General features: G+C 40.6%; 2 protein-coding genes across 7 annotated transcripts in view; one reads left to right on the top strand and one right to left on the bottom strand.

Annotated features, from left to right (window-relative positions):
- Nucleotides 1–1,677: 1,677 nt before the first annotated feature.
- Nucleotides 1,678–12,949, top strand: si:dkey-106g10.7 (uncharacterized protein C11orf95 homolog). 4 transcript variants are annotated; one of them, XM_037113062.1, is made up of 5 exons: nt 1,678–2,428; nt 3,757–4,269; nt 5,627–5,986; nt 7,002–7,457; nt 8,175–12,949. In XM_037113062.1, the coding sequence occupies exons 1-5, from the start codon at nt 2,305–2,307 to the stop codon at nt 8,660–8,662; spliced, it is 1,941 nt and encodes a 646-aa protein (XP_036968957.1). In that variant the 5' UTR covers nt 1,678–2,304; the 3' UTR covers nt 8,663–12,949. The 4 variants fall into 4 exon arrangements, with proteins under 4 accessions (XP_036968957.1, XP_036968956.1, XP_036968955.1 ...); XM_037113061.1 differs by having other exon boundaries at nt 8,172–12,949; XM_037113060.1 differs by having other exon boundaries at nt 3,754–4,269.
- rtn3 (reticulon 3) overlaps nt 12,723–23,439 on the bottom strand; it is a 31,598-nt gene continuing 20,881 nt past the window's right edge. For all 3 annotated transcript variants that reach the window (XM_037113056.1, XM_037113057.1, XM_037113058.1), the window contains 5 exons: nt 22,764–22,902; nt 20,102–20,171; nt 17,688–17,734; nt 16,565–16,623; nt 12,723–16,457 (listed from right to left, as the gene is read on the bottom strand). In XM_037113056.1, coding sequence (XP_036968951.1) covers nt 16,409–16,457; nt 16,565–16,623; nt 17,688–17,734; nt 20,102–20,171; nt 22,764–22,902 — 364 coding nt within the window. In that variant the 3' untranslated portion in view covers nt 12,723–16,408. The remainder of the gene's footprint in view (nt 16,458–16,564; nt 16,624–17,687; nt 17,735–20,101; nt 20,172–22,763; nt 22,903–23,439) is intronic.

The following is a 23,439-nucleotide window of genomic DNA, read 5'->3' as shown; positions in this document are numbered from 1 at the left end:
TGTGTGTGTGTGTGTGTGTGTGTGTGTGTGTGTGTGTGTGTGTGTGCTCACTCTATGGCGTGGACACACACGGAGACAGTATAGTACAACGCCCCCTCGTTTCCTTTTCAAATCCTAACCCATGAAGAGAAGTGCATTAAAAAAGAATGTTGTTATGAGCTTATGTATCCATGTGTCACAGTGTGACTGACTGAATGCTGCTGCTCATCAGGCCTGAACCCGTTTCTCATTGCACTGTTTAGGGTAGACCGAAATTGACACAGGTAACAAATTCACGAGGCTAACCAATAAAAAAAACCCAATTCAAATCACTTCCAGTGCACATAGATTATTTAAAGCTTGCACTTACATATTGTCTTCACCAGCTTGCAACAGCTAGACAAAGGTCCATTGATTTATTGGCTTTTGCTACATATGACCTCAATAGATGTGCGCTTTTGTTCAGAACCGGCAGGAGACAGTGTGGTTTGAACAGGACAATGATCAGATTTGTTTTATTAAAAGGCAAATGTGATGTAAATATAGTAGTAGCAGTAGTGGTAATAAAGGAAGGATCTCTTAATATATCTTATTTGAAATCTTACAGGGGCTCCGTGTAACTCCTGTGTTGTGCTGGTAGCTTGTTGTTGTTTTATGTTAGCAGACTCATTTCTAAACTAACATTAGCTGCTGCAGCTCTCTGTTAGCAGAGCAGAGGGAGTCACATCCTTTGGACTTTTGAAAAGACATATGACCTAAGTCACAGTACAGCAGCTTTAAACAGCTTCAACACATCATCAACAGACAACCAAAATTTTTTCACATCACATTACAATCTGCTCACTTATGACCAATAAAAGAGTGATTATGATGTGTAAATTCAAACAAGTTGTTATTGAGCCCCTTTAAAGCTGCAACTTGTGCATAAGAATTGGCCACGTATCGCAGACCTCCATACTACCAGCAGTTAGGGCCAGCATATCACGAGAATTGCTTTTAACCGCTGCTAACTGTATTCTGTTTATATAGCCATAACTGCTGATAATGTTAGCTCGTAAGCTCATAGCCGTGCAGCTAACCATAATACCAGGCGAGCTTTGGAATTTACACTGCTAGCACCGGAGCTTTGGCCTAGAGGGAGCACCACAACACATCTTTAAGTCTTTAATGTCAAAAATGTTGTTTCTTCACATTCTGTTGATAGATTTGATTCATTTTTCAACTCAAATTCATTCATATTGAACGTTCAATCTATTTCAAAATGGGAGGAACAAAGTCCACGAAATAATAATATTTTAATTTTGTAGAATTTGAATTTAGAATGAATGGGCTACTTAGATCTGAAACAGTTATGTTTACAAACACAGGTTCTGTCACAAAAAATAAAGACATTTTAATTTAAATATAAGTGAATTACAGAAAAATAACAATAGGTCAGAGGATGACGAGCATATTTGGGTTTTCTTTGCCTGATGGCAGACTGAATATTTTTGGACTTTTGGCCTCTAGTCAGACAGAACAAGCCATTTCAACGTGTCAGCTTAGGTGTTATTGATGCATCGGCAAATAATTTCAGATCAGTCAGTCAATTAATTTACAGTAAGGCAGGTTACATCTAGCGTGGAGCCACCTGCTTGTACTCAGCACCACACGGATTATGTCTGACAGTATGAGTTTTTAGGATCCCCAGCACCAAACATCATGAGCTGGAGCTCATGGGGGGCTGATTCGTAATGGACCGCCTCGTGTTTTAACCGCTGCTGTGCCGAACCAAAGCGCCTTTCTCAACGCATGATTTTGTGAGAACAACAGCATTAGTATTAGCAGCTTATCAGTATTAGCGCCTGCTGCTCCGTTTGCCCCCCGCCCCCCGGGGTGGGTGTGCATTGTCGACGCTGCTACTGTCTCTTTAAATTTACCCAGGAGCCCCTTAAGGAGCCCCAGGGGCCCCTAGTCCGGCTCCCCACCCTGAAGACAAGCAAGAGCCTTAAAATACATTACTGGAGGCCTGCGCTCAAGCGCTTCTACCCAGAGCAGGACGGAGCAGCGGGCTGTTGTCGGCGGAGGGATTCATGATTGTGATTCTGTGAAAAGTTAACTTGGCTCCCGTGCGGGGCGCGTGGGGGGACATCGTAGAGCACGGGCTCCTCTGCGATGGGCTCGTTATAGAGCGCCTGCCAGATGCGTGTCGAGCGGTGCCGAGCGGTGTGGACATGTTACTGCTGTAACATGTTGTTGTTAGAGTGACATGTCCCGCTTCAACGCTACGATACAGTGAAGGAAGGAGGGACAGTAGCCACTATTAACACAGCAGCCGGGTCAGTGATGGAAGAGAAAGAAACGGGGGAAAGCGAGCCTGTGGACCTCCGGTGTGCCGAGCAGACTGAGCTGCTCTCATTAATAATAAGCGGGGAGGAGGAAGCGACGCCAGAGGAGAGTGACTTGGGAGGTAAAGGAAAAAACTCGTGTTATTATTCGGGGTGTTTCCCACCGTAATGTGGGTATGCGTGTCTGTCAGAGTCACGGCCATTGTCAGGCAGCCAGTTAATCCGTGTCAGGGACAATGCCATGGAGCAGCATGGCCCCTCCGTCTCTGTGGCTCCTATAAACAAAGGCTCAACAGCACGCAGGCAGGCAGGCGGACCGAGACACACAGCTGCCACCTAGTGGACAGCGGCGACACAGGCCGCCTCACACCTATGAATAAACAATAATAATGTGGGTTTTTGCAATAAATCCCCAATTTTAGAGAATATTTAGCACGAGAATCCCCTCATGTAGGCCGTAAAACACAGAACAGAGCAGTATATGGAGAAGGTAGATTCATAAAGAGGGATGGTGTAAGAAAAATAAAATGACCCATCTATGAGCTCCAGCTGTCAGTCATCAAGAGCCAAACAATGACAGCTTATAAGATTACATTTTGCGAAAACCTTTCTCTGTCTATACGTATTATGATTTTTTGTGTATGTAACATGCTATGTATGTATATCACCTTCTCTGATGTACCATATCCTCATGATGTATTACTTTATTTTAACAGGTAATTTAAATTAAGAGAGACCCATGTACAGCCTATGTATGACTGAAAACAGATGGACAGACAGAACCAGACACCATACGCAGTAGTTCCACATTTAGTTATCAGCATCAGCATCAGCACCAGCACATGAGTATCACAGTCTGACCACTACAGACTACTATACTACACTACTATAGAGTCCAATAATCTCTTCAGTTTCTTTTCAAAGATATGTACTGAACTATGTCACATTGACTGTTTCTAAATGATCTCAGAACATATTCCTGTACTGGAAGTCTTTGTCACTTATTGGCCTAAGTACAGGTTGCTTATATACTGTTTTGTAAAGAAATGTTAATGATTTATTGAATTGTTCATCCATGTAAAAACAAACGATACTGGTACCCTATCAAGTTGATCAGCCAAGTTTTTAGTCACTGTGATTACAATTTTGAACAAACACATGTATAATGTTGGTTTATGACCATTCTTACATGTGCAGAGTCTAAGAGGTGATTTTCACTGACAGCCTCGTATCACCTAACACATGTAATAATAACTCTTCCAATCAAATTCAGAGAGATTGACTGATTTATAGATCTAATAAAAATACTCTGACAATCTGATTAGTACTTCATAACAAAAGCTTAAGAGTAATAAGATATTTACATATGTGTTTAGGATTTTTAGTTGCAGTGAATATTCTTAATGAGACAGCACAGCAGATCTGATCCTATTCCCTCTCCTGTCAGAAGAGGACAGTCTTGCCAATGGCCATGGTGAGGAGGAATCAGAGGCTGGCATGGTTACACCTGTCAGGTCTCCAGGTACCAGCTACTGGAGTATCACAGAGGGCCCGGACCACCCGCTTCTCCTCTCCCCAGCGCCAGGGCCCTCTGCACGTAAACCCAGAGTCCAGAGGGCCTCACGTCCGGGCCTAAGCCGTATCCCAGGGCGGGACCACCGCCGCTACTACCACGAGTACTGGCGCAGCGAGTACCTCATGGACTTTGACCCTCAGAGGCATGGGATGATCTGCATGGTGTGTGGCAGTTCGCTAGCCACCCTGAAGCTCAGCACCATCAAGAGGCACATTCGACAGAAGCACCCTGACTCCCTGCTGTGGAGTGCTGCTGACAAGGAGGTGATCCGCTCAGGGTGGGAGAGCCACCTGAGTCTTGGGGGGGGTCAGAGGTCATACAGCTCAGCTGTAGGACCTCCACCTCAGGATGAAGAAGAGCAGCTGGACTCAGAGCAACATGCTGCTGGTGGGTAGGACTCTGCCAGACATTTTCCAAATCCTACACTTGGTGGCAGTATGAGTTAATGTCTTGGCATGGTGGTGTGTGAGCAGAGGATGATGTAATGATTTAGTGATGATGTGTCAGGGATTGGAGAGGGAAGGGCTGTTCTGAGGTAGTTAATGTAGTACTGCATATCTTAAATGAAACAGAAATAGATTCATGTTTATAATTTGACTGTAATAATACAGATCACTCAGGTTATGGCCACCCATCTTCAAAGTTAAAACCTTTACCCCTTTTTTATTTACCGCTTTTGAAATGACAAAAAAGAAGACCAAAAACAGGTTGTTATTACGCTGCATTCATGTGCTATTGGGGAATATCTTACATCTGAGATTTCCAACTTGCAGTAGATTTACATCCAGGAGACAACTGAAAACACAAAAATCTAAAATTATATGGGACGCAGCACAGCCACTGTAAAAACAAGTTCTGACTTTTTACTCAGAATTTAGTTTAAAGTCAGATTAATTCTGAATTTAATCTCAGTTTTAAGAGAAAAAAAAGTCTGAATTCTGAAATAAAAGTCATAACTTCAGTCTTTCCCAAAATGCTAAGTCGAAGTCGAAGTTTTTGCCACTTTTTACTTTACATCGAATGGATCGGGTACATTGATTATTAGGAATGTGAAGGAGCAATGCTTTTAGGAGGATGCCCCCATCTTTTTATATCATATCCACATATGTTCTCTGTAGATTTGCAAGGGTCTCCTCGTCATTGTTTTTGTGTAGCCAGTAATGTTGAACAAGGCACCAGCTTGAGACCAGGAGTCAGTTTGACCTCATCCTAAACATTTGAAAAGGGTGGATTTTCCCACTGGATTTAATATCACAAAGGATTGATTTTTCTCATCTCCTTTTTCTTTCATTCGAATGTATTGCTATTGGAACGCAGAAACAAACATCCATTGACATACAGTATTTCTGCTAAATTAGTCATTAATAAAAAGTAAACAAAGCAAACTAGAGAGCATTTTGTGATGGGACCTCAACAGACAACAGTTCTATACATGTTCATGTTATAATACCCATCTTCAAACTCTGAGTCAAAATGAATTGTGGGGCAAGAGTGTTTGTCTTGTTTAGATGTGGTCCATTTACGAGCTCACAAAGAACTTCATAGATTGTCATTGCTCAGTATCATTGTGTTGTGTCCTCACTGTTAAAACAGCCACATACTGTATACACTCACAACTTTAAGGCCTTTAGAAGTAGAATTTGAATTCACTTTAGTATTACCAAAGACAGTCACCAACAGCAATGATCCCTGAGAAAAAACTCTTTTACATTGTGTTTGTTTTTATATGTTCTAATCATATCAGAGCCCCCATACCCTGTGACACCCCAGGAGCTGCAAGAACAACCACCTCTCAGTCTGTCTCCCCACTCTGAGGAGGGTGAAGCCCCCCGGCCCGAGCAGGAGGAGCAGGACCTCCCTGGGCCGTCAGCCCAGACCCTGGAGCGCTATCTGAACGACTCGCTGCACGCCTGGTTCCGCCAGGAGTTCCTGATGGAGTATGAGGCAGAGGCCGGCCGGCTGCTGTGTATGGTGTGTGGAGGAGAGCTGCCCTCGCTTCACCTGGACCACATCAAGAGCCATGTGCTGGACACCCACCCCAACTCCTTGGTTTACAGCTCCGAGGAGAAGCACTGTATCCTGCAGGCCTGGGCTCAGACTCATGGTGAGGACCCAAACGCACTCAAAAACCACATGCAGATAGATTTGATCCAAAAATTACTCAACGTTTGGGACTATAGGTGGATCTATAGAACTAGGTAATGTATGTAGTATATAAGATAAGATGTAACTTTATTAATTGATGTATTAATTTATAAATGTTTGCTGGAAATTAACAATGAAAATAAGATACCTTTAGGAACATATTTAAACTACATTAAAACTTAAATGAAAAGGTAGTGTATGCAGTGACATTTAAAACTCATATAAGGTAGTATTGTAAATGATACCAAACATTATGATGATGATTATTATAATTATTAGGAGAAAAAGTATTGTTAAATATTCATCTTATCGTTTGATCTTATCAGTCATATTTGAAATGTACTGATGTCACTGGCACAAATCCACCCGTCCACCATACACCCTTTTTTATCACTGCTTATCTGGATCAGTGTTGCCACGGAAACAGGGTGAGCCGAGTAGACTGGACGTCCCGTCGCCCCCTTCAATCTTCCAACACTGCCTCCTGTTCACAGTCCATGTCTGCTCCTCAGTGTTCTCAACCAGCAGCCCAAGAGATCGTTGATTTAATTAAATCTATATGTCAACAGCAGTTCTCAAGTATCCACAGGGTCAGTTCCTGCACTTCAATGGAGCAGTGAATGTTCCAATGTTAAAGAAGTAATCAAGGTTTTAAGGTTCATTTTTTTGTCATTTAACAACACAGACAACCAAATATGTCTCTTTATGCTACACAAGAAAAAATCTCTTTCAAGGTGGATTGTTGAGGATGAATTGAGGAGTCTCACACTCTGAGGAATGAAGCTGCTCTGTAAGCAGATCTTTTCGTATCTGTCTGTTGTCTGGTAGTAGCAGGGTCGACAGACTATGGCTGGGTGGGTGTTGTCTTTTAGTATCTTTGGGCTCTGTGTGGACATCTCACTTCACTTCACTGATGTCACTGATATGAGTTTTTGAATCAGTTATATATTTGATGATTCTCTACCCTGAAACAGAAGAGCCAGTGAATTCAATCAAACCAGAGCCCAACACCAAAGAAGGCGGGGTGGATCTCTTTGCTCAGGATGTGGAGGCCATCCAGATCAACTCTGACTTATACCCAGGAGATGATGGCACTTTAACTCAGGACACTTGTCTTATTGGTGAGGATGGAGGAGTTGGAGCTCCACAACAGGGACCCCAGCCCCTCCGGCAGCCCAGGAAGAGGCGGCTGCGCGGGGGCGATCCGTGGCGGCTCCGCCTCGACTACCTGGTGGCCTATGGGCCTCAGAGCCGGGGCACGTTCTGCATGGTGTGTTCTCAGGTCCTGCATGAATCCAAGGTCAGCAGCTTCCGCCGCCACATCCAGGAATGTCATCCTGAGACCACCACCCTGAGTCGAGAAGAAAGGGAAGCCATGGCTGCTGCCTGGACCAAAGATTATTCAAGTGAAGGCACACAAATTCAAGATGGTGAGACACTTTTAACCACTGTTACTTCCTACTATTCAACTGTAAATTCTCAAACAGTGTGTTCATTAATGTCAGCAGCAGATAGATAGGAGACTTTTAGTAACATAGCATCCAAAAATAAAAATAATAGGAACAGAGAAATTATTGAATCCTGAAAATATTCTAAACACATTAATAACATAACTAATCATACTCGTTGGACTGTTCAGCTCTGTTTCAGACTGATACCTCTGGTTCAGGCTGGTCCGCATCCTTAACATGTGCCTTTTTCAGTCGCAGTAAATACTTTTCAATATTCATGTGGACTTAAGCACCAAACATTCAGTGTGAGAGTAAAGCAAAAACATAACATTATCTATAAGATGCATATTTGATTCACAGCAGCTACATATTGTGTGTTGACCTAGATGTGGCAGTATATTGCGTTGATTCTGTGGCACACCACCATAAATTAGTCAATGTGTGGGAAACAATCTTGCAACACAGACCCCGCTGAATTTAATTTTATTTGGAAGTGTATTCAAAAATTTCCTGTGTGTAAAAATGCAAAAAAAGTGCAAAATTCCCTAAAAATATATAGCAAGTGTCCATGTCTTACCTTTATAATTTGATTTGAGAAAATAGGATGAATCATCCTAAACAAGAAAGTCAAAGTAAGATGGCTTCATGCAGTTCAACTCCAGCAGCACCCTCCTGATTCACTTGCTGTTTTAGCAGAAATCAATCTGAGCGGAGCTGATGTCCTCAACACCACAGCAGAGACAAATGAGGACGCCTCGCCTGATCTCAGACCACCCAGCAAAATGGCAAAGAAGGACGAGGGTGTAAATGGAGGTAAGGGTAAAGCGAAGGACGGGGCTACCGCCACGCCCTCTCGTCACGGCCATTACCCTGGGAAGGACCAGAGGAGGAACTACCAGGTGCGCTGGCGGATGGAGTACCTGATGGATTACGACTGCCGCAGACATGGCCTCATTTGCATGGTGTGTGGTGCCACTCTGGCCACACTGAAGGTCAGTACCATCAAGAGGCACATCCAGCAGGTACATCCCCACTCCTTTTACTACAGCTCAGAGGAGAAGCAGCAGGCCCTGCTGAGCTACAACCAGACTGCCCTGCATTTCATCCACTCTGATGACTGCTTCTCCTCCCACGACCACGGACACACTGAGCTGGCTCCCACTCCAGCACACTTCGGCACTTAGAAAGGGCTTCCGTCCGTTGCTCCTCACATGGCCCCTGTTCAAAAGCAGTCTCCCGCCTTCTTTCTTAGAGGGAAAGTCCAGCATTTGTCAAACAGGATCTTATTCTCTTAACCATGCCGTATATTTATACTTTATATTTTCACTTGGTTCTTGTCGAAGTTTAAATTTACCAAATGTGTCGGATGCAGGTGCTGTGTACAACCAGCGCTCATAATGGACGAAAAATAAGATCCATGTTCACAAATACTGGACTTTACCCTTTAAATGTGGACCTGAGAGGACTTCTGTGGCATGTTGCAGGTAGTAACTGCCACAGAGGAAATGCCTGAACCTTAAAATGTCATTGCATAAAAAAATGAAAGTCCAGCCACTCACTGGAGACCCGAGCCTTATATGCACAGGATCTGGGTTACTGTGGACCTTGTAAGATTTAGGAAATGACGCCAGTGAGTGTATGTGCGCACAGATGCGCAGAATCTGTGTTTTATTTAGACTTACATTTGAATTTTATTATCAGGGCCAGATCAAATCAGCTTTTGGAGAGTAAAATTTAGGAGCTGCTGTGGCTGGCTTGTGGTTGCATGTTCATGAACTACAGTTAACTCACAGTGTACGGTAGCTTACCAACTAGCCCCACAAGTAGTAGTAATTTGTAACTTAAATCTATGTCACTGGAATGTCTGTGAACAGTTTTGTTTAACTGTGCTGAACCTTAGAGGATCAGCTCACCTGAAAAGGAAAATTCAGCCACTATCTCTTCCCTCCATGCTGATGGGAAACTGAGTGAAAGGTTAGTACACAAAACATTTCTGGAGCTTCACATCAAAACCAGTTTGGCGCTACCTATAAATAATTTAGCCTTTGCACTTTCTGCTCTGATCACCTCTACTGAAATGGGGCTTGAGACATTAAATCCCCCTCCATGAGTGTCTGGACATTTATCTTTTAACTTGGTCTGTGATCATGGTACAGTATGTGCTGTGTAACTTTCAGGTCCAGGAAGGCCCCGAGGCTGGTTTTGGTCTTACGCTCTCAGGAAGTTAGAAACAGAATCTACGGCAAAGCCGAGGTGAATTAGTTTTATGATAATGTGTCTGAAGACAACACAGCACTTTGCCCCTAAAAATGTACTTAACCCCAGCTTTCCTTGTGTACAGCCAATTGAATGAGACTGTGTTTGATGTTTATTGCTGAAGACAATGAATGGCAACGTGCAGTCAGTCAGTAGGATTTCTCTAGTCTATTTAATTCCTTGTTTACAGTGGAGGAGAAGGATGACCTCCTCTCTCATCCATTCTAATGAGATATGTTATCTCTGTCAGTTGCATCGTTGCTCCACCTGCCTGCATCCTTTTTATCATCTACAAGTCATTTCAGCTAAAAATTCTGCACAAAAAAAGAATATGTAAATATATGAAAAAATAGAATTATTTTTCCTTTATACAAGCACTTTTATGCACCCTGGTTTCTACAAAACGTGTTTGTAATTATGTCAAGTTTTTGTACTTCAGAAGATTTGAAGATTTCAACAGTGATGTTCTTTAACAGCTGGAGACGGCTCGAAGGACTTTTACTTTGAAAAGTTTGCTCTCAGCTTTGGTACTGTTTCCTTTTTCCTTTCATTGTACAAAGTGTATGCAACAAAAGAACTAAGAGCAGTCTGAGAAAGAAAAGTCGGTCATAACATGTCACTTTTTCACCTGGAAAATGTAACTCAGGGATTCTGTTTCCACCAACAACCATTTCATCAGTGATCTTTCAGGAACACGCAGGCTGTTGACATTTGAAGATACTGAGTACATTTGTCAGCTTCAGTTATATCGGTGATGCTATATATGCGAATGTGAGTATTAGGGCCACTGTTTAAAAAAAAACAGATTGAAAAAAAGATACAGATTCTGAGAATCTGAGAGTCAAATATTTTGAGAATGAAGTCATGTAAGGAGAATTACAGTCTCATTTTGAAGAAATGGCCATAATATTAAAAAAAAGTTGACAGCTCTAAAATATTTTTGGAATATTTTTTATTTAAAGCAACAAAATTTAACTTCCTGTTGATTGTTCAAGTCTCTTCCCCAACACTGGTGCTTCAGGTTGTAGTCTGACCCGAGCTTCCAGTCTCTCTCTCCTGAAATCACATTTTGTTGATTTAAATAAAGTCAGAATTAGAAACAAAAAATCATACTTTGAGAAAAAAAATGTAAATGTTCGTTTAGTGTCGGTTTGTTTTGAAGTATCATAGTATGACATGAAAAAGTGTCTGCAGAATAAAATGACAATAAGGAAAAACGAAAGTCTTGATTGTATAAGAAAAAAGATGTCATAAAAGTCATGATATTTCATGATAAAGTTGTAATTGTTATTAAATATGTGACTGTTGGACTATCAGGAAAACTAGAACATACACATTAAGATCTCTGCTTTCTCTCTAAAGGTGTCCCTACTTTTCTCAGTTGAAGCTTTTGCTACTAAACTAATGTACCGGTGAAGTACAGGTCTGCCCAAGCGGAGTCTCCCTACTGCACTGAGACAGCAGTGCAACAGTGTCATATTTCCATTTCATTGGTCCACTCTGACTAAGAATAGGCCCCTACATCACTCTAGAACAGTTCTGTCACAGCACTTAATTATTTAAATTGAAGTAAGTTACATTGAAATGAATGATAAATCATTCGTTGAAATGACATTTGATGCATTTGCTTGTGTGTGTATGTGTGTGTGTACGTGTGTGTTTATACTGTGTATGTGTATGATGGTGTGAGGAGATATGTGTTTTTTTTTCTTCTCTCTCACCTCGACCTTCCATCTGTACAAGGCCAACATGTGACATATGCATTCTCTCCTCATTGATCTTTGAATAAATACTCAACACCCTGACACCATTTATATAGTCTTTTCTGCTACATAAATATAAGGCACTTATTTTAATTTTGTTTTTGGTATAATGTTGTTTAATGCTCAAATACTGTAGCTGGACAGCCTAATTGTCAGAATCTTAGGGACTTAAAGCAACAACGGTTGAACAGATGTCAATGGTGTTTGACCACACTTCCTGGTGGGGCCGATACAGATTGCTTGAAATCAAGGAGACTGAAAAATTTCCAATTAAAAATGTAAACCTCTGTGTCAAAGGTTTGAACGACCATTGATGAAATGAACTGAACAATTTTACGCAAGTACTATTCTTAAGTACAATTTGAGGGACTTGAGTTTTTCAGTTTTCTGCTACTTCATACTTCCTCTCCCCTACATTAATTTCATAAGCTTAGTTCCTAGTTACCTTGCAGATTCAGGATTTCTCAGTGATTGTAGGCTACAAATGGTGACATGTTACACATCAGATAGTGTTTTGTGCAGGACATTGTATAAGAGGATGTTACATCAGAGCCAAAAAAGCCCATTTTAAATGAGTTCATTTTATCTGCAGTTTGACAGTGCCAAATCACATACCAATAATCTTAAAATGATTAACATGGGCCGATAATTGGTCTTTTTTTAATATACATAACCATGTACACAGTCAGAAATTAATTCTAATATCTGAATGTTTTGTTTATATTTCAGGATTAATTGCTTTGACAGCAGATCTCTATCAAGTCTGGTGAAACATTCAGGATTGTGTCAAGTCACTGACAGTGGATGAATAAAGCATTTTCATATACATAGAACACTATCACCCAGTTATCCTCAACTGTACATTCATCTCAACATAGCTGCTGACTTTCTATCCCTTCATTCAGCACTTACAACTTTGTGGCTTTGATTCTATTATGTAATACCACATTGGCTTTAAACGAGAAGTCAAGTCTGCATGTGACTATTAACACTTAATGGTTTTAGTATGTTGGCCAGGTCTAAAATTAGAAAGAGTAATCCTCTCTCTACCCAAACAGCAACAGACAGCAGACTCAAGGCAAATCTTATTTTAGATATTTCATCTGGAGGTATTTTGTAATCGCCCGTACTCCCACACTGCAGACATGCTGGGAAATATTTGTTGTTTTCTGTCAAGACCGTCAGATGCCCTCTACCCAGAGAGAAGAGAACAGATCCACCACAGTCCTTTGACGTGTTTTTATTAATTTCACTTTGACATCAGTACAGAGACCACATACTTTTTTTCTGTTTTATTTTTTTTTTCCTGCAACATCTTTCCCAAAGCTTCAAAAAATTGGAACCAAAGTCATAGCTAATACAAAACAGAGCTGATGTTAGTGAACAATGTCTAGATACCAGTAGAGTCAAAAGCAAAACAAGACTCGCCAGAGACCAAAAAAAAAAAAAAAAGTCAAACACACTCCTGCCACACACTCCCATACCAATGAAAACACAGGGACAAAACAGGAAGAGGAGAAAAGCAACATGCTGTGAGGGAACAGGAGAAAATATATGCTGAGGTTTATTCATATTATATATTACACTCTAAAGAAAGAAGCAGACTAGGATTCTGAGAAGAAGTCATCTATTTAGCCTTGGTAGCACACTAACACAGGTCACATGGCCTTTCCTCAACTAAAGTTTCACTTAAAAAGTATTGTGCATATGGAGAGCATGTTAACGGCACAACATGTCTGGGCTGAGGTTCAGCTGGTTGAACGTTAAAGACTCAGTTCAACTAAAATACAAACAAATGTCTCAACCCCTCGGGACAGGCAGGTTCGGTTCCACTTAACTCCTCCTGAATTCAAAGAAATATATTTTACATTTGTAAAAAACAACTTGTTTTTTTTTTACCTGCCATTTAGTTTGTGCTGCTAACTGAACATTTTGTCTCGGAACCACATTCTTTTGAAGAAATAATCACCATTTTTGAAAATTTGTTCTTCCAATTCTGTGAGCTGCACACGTGACAGTCTGCTGGGTTGGAGGAAGAAATCCCAAAACCCTGGCATTTAAAGCCAGGGTTCCACATGTTGTCTTGTAATTTGGTTGAACTGATCCTTGAGATAAAATGAACTCATGTAAACCAAACATTCAATAGACACATGTTCCAGTTGCTTGTGTCAACTTCACTGTTGAAAATGACAGCTTAGACTTTTAAAGATACAATATGCAACGTCTCCCCATTCAAATAAATAAACTAGAACCTGACAGATACATTGTAAACTGCCAAAATAATTTATCAGTCAATGAGATATCAGAATTGGCATATACAGTGCACTATATGCAGTGATAGGATTTTTGTTTTAGAGATTATATTACATTTTTTTTACTCCTAATTTCTGTTTGTTTCAGTGCACTGATGTCATTTTAGACCAATTATTAAAAAATGAATATTAGTCGGACTCTCAAATAAACAGGATGTATAATAATATCATCAGTGTCTATATTCACCCCATCCCACCCTCTTTCATCAACATGAGTGCCAAGGGTCAGGGCCATAACCTGCTGCAGAACTGTTGCATATTCTGGCTTTAACAGTCTCTGAGACCACCATGCATCATTGGCCAACCAAGACATCTTTGAGACGACACACAGTGAAGGGCATGCATGGGGAGGAATGTTCCACTAGAGAAAACATTCAGCACACAGGCAGATATCTGAGTAGTTGTACTTTGAGTGGTTACTGCATTGAGAGACAAAGAAAAGGGTGATCTTCACTGTTGGCCATTCAGTATTAAGGGGACATTTACTCCGTGCAAACTTAATTTAGGGGCACAATGAAGTGAACAGCAACACTAACATACTTGTCATTTCATTTCCTTCTATATAATCATCCCTTTAAACAATATGGAGACGAAACAGTAGTACTAACAGATGACTATGGTTTTTACGGAGTTCAAAAACACCATTAAACAATCACGAGTAATAATCATATTAAACAAAAAGTCAGGGTCAAGAATATGATACAGCCTATATAAAGAGTGAGAATCTGTTTCCAGCTTACACTATGACATGCACTTCATGGCAGTCAAAGAAAAAGAACAAAGTGACAAACAGAGCTCATTAATATCCACTCCCAAAACTGCTTCCATATTCCCCAGCTACACCCTTTACTCAAAAACGCATCTCCGAGCTTTGTTACACCGAACCCCAATCTCTAAATGTTCTCACAGGTCAATGTTGGGGTTTGTATGGAGTCTAAAATGTGCCAGAATTATGGTCATAGACTCAGTATATAAATGTAATGAGTTGATACCGTTCCACCAACATCAGCAACACTTTGGCAACCCAAACAAAAAAAAGTTTGTGATTCAATCTTCAAATTAAATTACATGTACTGAATCTAGAAGAAGAGTATACGCAAACAGAAAATGTAAAGATTTTTCATTTATCAATTAATCCAAATTAAATGATGTGCAAAGTTCATTCTTTACCTTCCGAGTAACAGAAAAATATCCAGCCTGCTTTACAAGCTTTATCTGGAATACTTAACTAAATTCAAACCTTCAAAAAAACTATATTATAAAGTGGGCCTTTATGTGGTCTATTTTTGTGGTACACTCTGGACTCCTTAATTTTTTTTATAACTCAACTCCACTCAGTTGTTGATTTCCTCAAAACATCAACAGTGAGCTGGGAGGCCATATTGAGATTTAAGGGTGTGAAAACACATCAGAGGGCGTTTCTCTTAACCTATCAAACAATCAGGAATTATTTCTCAGGAGGACTCTGAAAGACCTCCAGTTTAAAATTATGACACTTAACATAACTCTTACAATGCTGTTGTCAAGCTAGTAGGGAGTCAAAGCAGCCATCCTATGATTAATATCAATAATAGTAATAAGTAGTGATGAGAAGAATCTAAATTTACAAGTGAACGTGAGACCTCAACACTTTGTGGCTTTAACAGGTGCAACAAAAGGAGTTAGGACTGCTGTAAGTGAGGGAACTTCTTTGATATAAAAAGCGAGGCTAACATGTTCCATACAGCAGAGAGAGCCTGTACTTGTCTTAAGGTGTATTTACATACAGAAAACTGTTCAAAAAATGCATCTGATCAAAAAAGGGTGAACTAGACCAAATTATCACAGCTGGTTCAGTGTTCCAATCCTTTCACTTCGACCTGCTCTTGGCTTTAAAAAAAAAAAAAGTTCAGTGCATTGCAGAAACTTATAAAAACAAGTGCCTGTATGGTGAATGGAAATAAACTCATTAACAGGCCACAGGCCGCTCAGTAACAGCAAACCCACTACCAGCTTCTTAACATGAACTCATATCTATCCATACAACAGCTGCAGAGCAAGAGAGCAGGAGAAGACTAGCCACAATAACACCCAAAAGGTTGGTTTGATTCCCTTTTTTATTTTGTTTTTAAATTTTTACCTTTACCATTTCCAGCTTTAATCATGTGTTTATCTTGAAGGAAATGTGGTTACAGACATTTGCTTTTTTGTGACACAACAGCCATCATCCAACCCCTGCTCGCTGTACACGATGAAACCAGGTCATAGAATTCAGTCTAGTTCACTCAACCCTGCCTCCATTCCCCTGTGTGCTCACAGACAGTAGGGGTCCGCCGCGGCGTTACATCACTTCCTCACTAGCGACGTGCTTCCTGTCTGCACAGGCACAGTTCTTTTTAATGCTTGCAAGTTAAGCTGCGCAGTAGTTTTACATTGAATATCGAGTAGCTCAGATTTTCTACCTAGCAAGGTTCAGTGTAGTAGGGTGCTGATGGTAGATGGAGTAGGGAGGAGGAGTTAGACTGGGGGTGGGGGTCATCTGGAGAGGGGGAGGAGAAGTTTAAGATGGTGATGGACATGAAAATGATGGTGACATGAAGGATTCCTATTGGGGGGGTGATCATTCAGTTTTGCTGCGCTTCATAGCTCCGGGAAGTTTCTCTTGCAACCTAGGAAAGAAAACAAAAACAGTTAAGATCTGGATCGGTGGATGAAATCTACACTGCAACATGACCACGTAGAATACACTCCATAGAGATAATCAGACTACACTTACTTGGCCATTGTGGTGTTGACTTGAGTACGTGCCAGGTCAATGTACTGATCAATCTGGGTCTGTGAAGAGAGAAGATGAGAGAGAAGGTGAGCATTTGTCTTATAAAATAATTTGTGTCAACAGAGACAAGCCAGACCTTACTGAAAAATGATCATTGATCATTAGAATTAGCTCATGAGAATTAGCTTCAGCTTTTGGGAGAGAGTAAAACACCGTACCCTGCAGGAAAATGGTGGACTGCTGTTTTGGGTTGGAAACTAGCTGAAAGAACTTGCTGTTACTCTGAATTTTGAGCATGAGCTCAGATGATGGATTCAATGGGCTCAAATAAGTTTAAAAGAATGGCCACTAGGACAAGTATTAATGCTTAGTGTTAGACGTGGTTGAACAACACATTTTGCGTATACCCCAGCTTAAGGAGCAGAGTGATGTGCTCCGACATCCGGAGGGAGCTTAGAATGAAACCATTTCTCCACCACACCAAATTTTGTTGGTTTGGCTATATGTGAGATTCACTGTGGAGTTGTTATCGGCCCACTATTTTACATCACATCTGCTGTAAGAACGCTTTGTAATCCCCAGCAGGAACTGGAGTCAGGAAATAACTAGAGGGGCCCCACTGTTGAGGTCAACATTTAAAACACAGTTTGGATCACGTTTGACTATTAAAATGTTAAAGCAATCACCATGACAACATTAGACTAAGCATTAACAATGCCATAGTTTGCAGACAAAGAAGTCACAACAAACCCAATATTAAAAGGAAGCATGACGCTCTTGGTAAATAACCACAACAAATGTCCGCTCATGAAGCCTGTGTCAAACACTTGAGTATAATCCCCATAACTCTAATTTTGCATGAACATGATAATAACAGCCCCCCTTATTTATCTGAACAGTGGAATGACTTCACATTCTCAGCAGCTGGGTGCTGGACAGCAACAACAGAGACGCAGAAAGCCTTCAGTGTCTGATGAAGACTGGAGTCATCCAGTGAGCTCACTGCTGATGGCTATGTTCTCCAACAAGAGATGTCATTGCTTCTCTCAGGGAGGGTCTAAGACTCAGCTGGTCATTAGATACATTTATCATCATAACTTGTGACTGAGGGTCACACTCTCACCTTGTTCTTCTCATACACTGGCGGCACAGCGAAGAGGAGGATGTCAGCTGGAAAATGTAGAAAGAAGAGATGTCAGGAATCAATATCATACTGATTTACCATTACAGGTACATAATGGGGACACTGTAATAAGGCTCCATATATTAAAAGACTGACCCAAAGATTCACCTAGGGCAGAGAGCCCTTGTTGCAGAATTGTCTCAGGTCTAGTCCACACGTACACAGGAATTTTTATAAACAGGGTTTTAAAAATCTGCATCCAGATGATTTAGCATCATTTCAGAAATAATGTTGATCCATACAACACACTGCATATTACATGTCCATTCATGGCATGCCTGTCGTTGTTAACAGGAAGGAGGATTGTATAATCTGGTTTGTTGCCTAGCTACAAAGAATACTATGAATGAGACAGGGAAACATGACTGCTCTTGGCTGTATCTTCTTGGACAATTTGTCAGCAAAAAATTGGAAATAGCCATCTTTGTCTCTTCCATCATTGTCTTATTAATGGCAGTTTGTGTCTTTCTAGATAGAACTTTAAACAATACAACATCCATTCAGTCACCAAACAAATTGAAATACACCAATATTACAACACATACCCCGGGTTCACCTTTGCCAATGTTAATACAAACAATTATAAATGTATGTCTGTGTCACTCTTCCCAAAAGTCTGTTTCTGCCCATCTAGATGTGAACACGGAAAACAACGCTTCTGAATATCTTAATTTTAAAACACTGCTCATGTGTGTATGGAAGGCGAAAATGCATAGAAAAGCTTTGTTTTAAGAAATACCTGTGTGTGTGTGTGGACAAGGCCTGATATTACTGTCATCCATAGTGCTGTTGACATAAGGGGTTATACTCGCAGCAAAATAATGCATTGTAATAAGATGATGGATGTCATTCACTTGACCTGTTAGTCCTCTCTAATATTGCTGCGGATCCACGTATAATTTTCAGAATTATTGCTTTAAAAAGTCACGATTGTTTATTCAGTTTGTTTCATCAGTGTATTATCAGAATATTTGACAGGCACTGTTACATCTCATTAAAATACGACCGATACAATGCATGTAGGGCTTCCATTCATCCATCCATCCAATATCTAAAACCGGGGCTGGAACAGATCCCAGCTGATGTTGGGCGGCAGCGGTGTACACCCTGGACAAGTTGCCAAATCAGTCGCAGGACTGACACATAGGGTCAAACAACCACTCACGCTCACATTCACACCTATGGACAATTTAGAAGAACTGATCAACCTAACTTTTTCTTGCATGTCTTTGGATTGTGGGAGGAAGCTTTAGAACCTGGAGAGAACCCACGCAGACACGGGGGAAATAGCAAACATGCTTTTTTTTTCTGGTTCAAACCAAACCTACATCCTCACAGCTATTTTTTGGGATAAAGATGATTAAACTTTGGTGTACTGAGTACTGACACTATTAATCATTATCGTCTTATTCATTTAAACTTAAATATATCTTGTTGGCTGTTAAAAACCAAGTCAGTATAATGCTCATTTTTAAGTTTACATTATTCCACATACAAAAGGTACAAGTTGCGTGAAAGCTTTTAGATGCAGTCCAACTATTGGACCATGGAGGAGCAAAGCATTAGTGGGTGCTGTCCTAATGCTTTGACATCCATCATGGGACAATACAGTGTGGTTAGCTGCTAACCACGCCTTACACAACCTTACAGCCTCTGAGCCAATTTGTTAACCCACTGCACATCATTTGGACCAGCAGACTAAATGAGCATGGTGGCCTCATTAAAACACCTGAGGGCTGTTATGGTCTCACAGAGACAACTTTTACGTACTGCTCTGATTTAATAGAACGCCATGTTATTATGTATGCTTCTATTAGAAAATGCCAGTCACCATAATCTGACTCGGTGCAGACCTATATTTTGTCCTTCTTGGCTTGCGTTAGAGGGCAGTTTTTTTCCCCTCTACAACCAGTCAAAGCAAATTATGAAAAAGATGGTGGAAAGCAAGCAGAGATGTAATCAAATCAGACATATCTTGAAATTTAAATTCAGTAAGTCAAGTGACTGTAATTGCTTGTTGTTAGAAGTACCTCAATTAGCAATTAATGATCTCATTTGACCAATAGCAAAGACAAAATGTGGTTGGTTGAACTGACCAGTGGTCTTAGTCCATTAGACTCGATCAATTTCAAGGCTTTCATAATGATAAAGTAGTTGTCTGTGTATCATTTAATGGGTTTAGAGTACAGCACAAGAAACTCCAGCGAGCTGCAACATGTGTCGAAATTTACAAGAATTCACAGTCTCTCTATATGATATGATACTGCGCTGCATTTTCCTTTTAATGGCGACTTTAAATTCAATGGGTAAATGAATGTGAATGTAGCCTGACTCTTGTTTCCCACGGTACTTACCCAGGATGAGAATGGTGATTCCATTGAAGACAGCTCCTACGTAGGTGAACAGCCACATGACCACAGCCAGCTGGTGAGGACAGCAGACAAAGAAGCCAACAGGGCAACTCAGAGAGGTGACACATTTGTAGGACAACATCCAACATGTCATGTATGACTAGTTCACAGTTTTACTGCTATGTGAGGACATCATTGGGTAAAATAATTAAAAAATGGCCTACACAAACTAATAAAAGGCCTGAAAAACACGATTATGGTGGGTGCAATTGTACTTTAAAAGGTAAATTCAGAATATAATAATGTTCAAATATATTCATCCATCCATATTTTTCAGTGGGGATGAAGAAGGAGATTTAATATTTTTTGTTGTTTTGTTTTTCATTAAACAGGCGCAGCTGAGGGGATCTTTAAGTTGATGATTGGGGCTTTTTCAATCTTAACCATCACAGATGAGACACCAAATACATTTAGGATTGAGGATTTTTCAGAACCGTAACATTTAGGAACCCGGTAAGGCTTTAGTATTAGGTTCTTCCACTGTACTTTAGAAACTGGGATGTTTTGGGTCTATGTTATTAAAAAAGCCACAGAGGGACTGTCCTCATTTTTGTGTGCTGTCTGGTAGGTGAGACAAGTAAGCAGTTGTGGGACAAACAATAGAACATAGTGCTGATACTGTTGTTAATTTTCTGCCATGTTTATGTGAACATGAAAAATATGCTGAATAATCTAATAAAAAATAATTTTGCATTATTAAACATCAATACCAACTAATGCATAACGAAAATGACAAGCCTGTTAAATAGACCAAGCAACTGTCTTTTAATACTGAAAAAAAAAACATACAGGTATTTATTCCAACTATTCTTAACAGCGGGGGTAAAGGTGTGTTTGTTTATGTGTGCACGCATGCGTGAGCGAGAGTGAGAGGTGTGTGTGTGTGTGTGTGTGTGTGTAAAGGAGTTATTTGGTGTAGGTTATTAGTCTCCTGGAATTTAATACGAATTAGTTTTCACATCTTAACATGATATCTAGTCATACCGACATCAGACCATACGTTCTAATTAGCGATGGAAGGCTACGTTAAATTAGCTAGCGTCAACGTTTAAGTTAGCTTGTGTCGGCGACGCTTGGTGTGCTGGCGTTAACAACTGGATGCTTTCGGTTCAGATGTTGAATCATTGTTGACGTGCTGTTGTGGTACGCCAGTTCTGCTTTGCAGTAGACACGTTGCACTTTGTTATCTTCTTTTTTTAAGTGTGAAATGATCTCAAACTTTGGACGTTCTCTGTCTTTTACGGACGGCCTCTTGATTCTCCACTATTGCACTGACTCAATTCTGAACGTGGTGGCGTGTGTCTGCAATAAGTCTGTGTGGAAAAATGATCCCTGAGCTAATCAGGCCACGTACGGGTGATAGGAACTAAACGAAGCCTCGAGGCAGAGCTTTTGCTTTGACCAAATCGTCGCAGCTCTAGAATATTTCTTCCATCACTATCTTTTTGGGATGTGAAGACACATGTGCTCGCCTGGTGGTGATCAACACAGTGCCAAAAACACCTGAAAACACCTGGAAGCTGCATTTAGTGCACTTCACCAGCTACTGTTTAATTTAGTCTTAGTCCTGTGTGGAATGCTTTTTGTCGGGTTGTAATTGTTTGAAAGCCTGAGCATTTTTGTCTAATCTTAAACAAAGAAAATTGTAGCAATTTTAATCACATTTTAGTCAATGAAAATTGTTTTTCAGTCTTTTAGAATCAAATTGATTTCGTAGTCATCAGATTTTATTGAACATTGCAGATAATCTACTCAAGCCAGAACATTCACCTTATCATCTGATGAAAAGCACATGTTGAGTGATTAGGAGTTCAGCTGATTGATAAGGAATGCATTCTTGCAGAATGTGTCTAGTTCAGGCTGCTCAGCTGAACTGAATGTATTCTAACTTAGAACTATGGAGTTTGTTCCCTCCTCTTACTGCAGAGTCACGTTACAAAGGCCAGGACAGCAGGAATGATAACAGCAACTAGTAACTCTCTCCACTCACATATGGCATGTGCATACTGTACTAAGACGAATTTAGTCATTACATCATAACTCAGACACACTTTGACCTAGAGCGAGCAAAGCACACTGCTGCTGTAACAAAGTGAATCAACTGTTCTCAACTCTTTCAGTTGATGTTGTAACCTTATCCAGATGTGTATTCATTTTTCTTATGAAGACACTCTTGAAAAATAATCATTTAGTTGTTATGTCACCCTTTCGCTGATTTTCATCGTTTTAATTTGGTAACGTTTAATCTCACTCATCCATTTTTTTCCTTTACACAAACAGTCAGGAAGTCTTCCCAAATGAATGGTTAATTCTGGAGGCACATTTATAGATTGCAGTGAGACAGATGTGTTTCATGACAGCTGGACAAACTGTGTGACCAGATCTGCTATCAGTCTGGGTTATATTCTCTAAATAGCTACTGGAATTTACAATTATTTCATTGATTTCCCCCAGTGATGAGTGACTACTGTATAAATCAGTGCTATAAAAGGCTGCACCCCAGAGAGGGGTCTTTATGGGACAGAGAGGGAAACAATTCTAATCAGAATAAATGATTAGAGCTCAGGGTGATAGTGGACAGTTACTGAAGGCTGTAGTTGCTCACCTTCAGGGAGTCCACGAGGTCCTCAACCAGGAAGAGGCGGCTCATCTGCTTCAGGGCTCGGTTGATGTAGGTCAGACTGGTGTCCACGTGCTTGCGGAAAGTCTCTGGGGGGATGCTGACATCCTTATCCATCAGTGCTCTGCAGAGAGGGAGGAGGAGACGAGGGTGAGCACAAAATAAGGCTTAACATCCGGGCTGAAAGTGCTGCAGGAAAACAACGTAACCAGCCAGTGGTGAACAGCTTTAATGGAGAAGAAAATAGAAGGCTCATCTTTTTAGAACCATCTTATCTTGTAGCACAAACTGACCACCAATCTGTGTACAGTTAAGAGATTAAGACTTATGACCCCATGGTTACTTGGCCAAGGATAGAGATTTCTTACTTTCAAAACTCAGTTTGCAGTCTGCACTCTTCGGAAGTCAGGCATGGTGTTTTGAAACCATAGTGGCTGAAGAGTGATTTCAAAATGGAACAAACTGAGAACTGAACAAACTTCTACCCACTACTTAAATTTCCATTTTATCTTTTTCTTAATTATGAGCTATGAAGAGGATCTAGTGTTGGGCCTTGGAAGAGGAGCTCTGTTTTGAACTCTGTGAAGCATTGCCCTGGGCTCTGGCTCCACCATAAAAGTTGTTCTATAAATAAAAGCAGAAAAACGGCAGAGGTTACATC

Source organism: Acanthopagrus latus, chromosome 10 (genome assembly GCF_904848185.1).
Source record: "Acanthopagrus latus isolate v.2019 chromosome 10, fAcaLat1.1, whole genome shotgun sequence".
NCBI classification, from domain to species: domain Eukaryota; kingdom Metazoa; phylum Chordata; class Actinopteri; order Spariformes; family Sparidae; genus Acanthopagrus; species Acanthopagrus latus.
The sequence above is the reverse complement of the archived record's forward strand: the minus strand, read 5'-3'. Positions and strand labels throughout refer to the sequence as shown.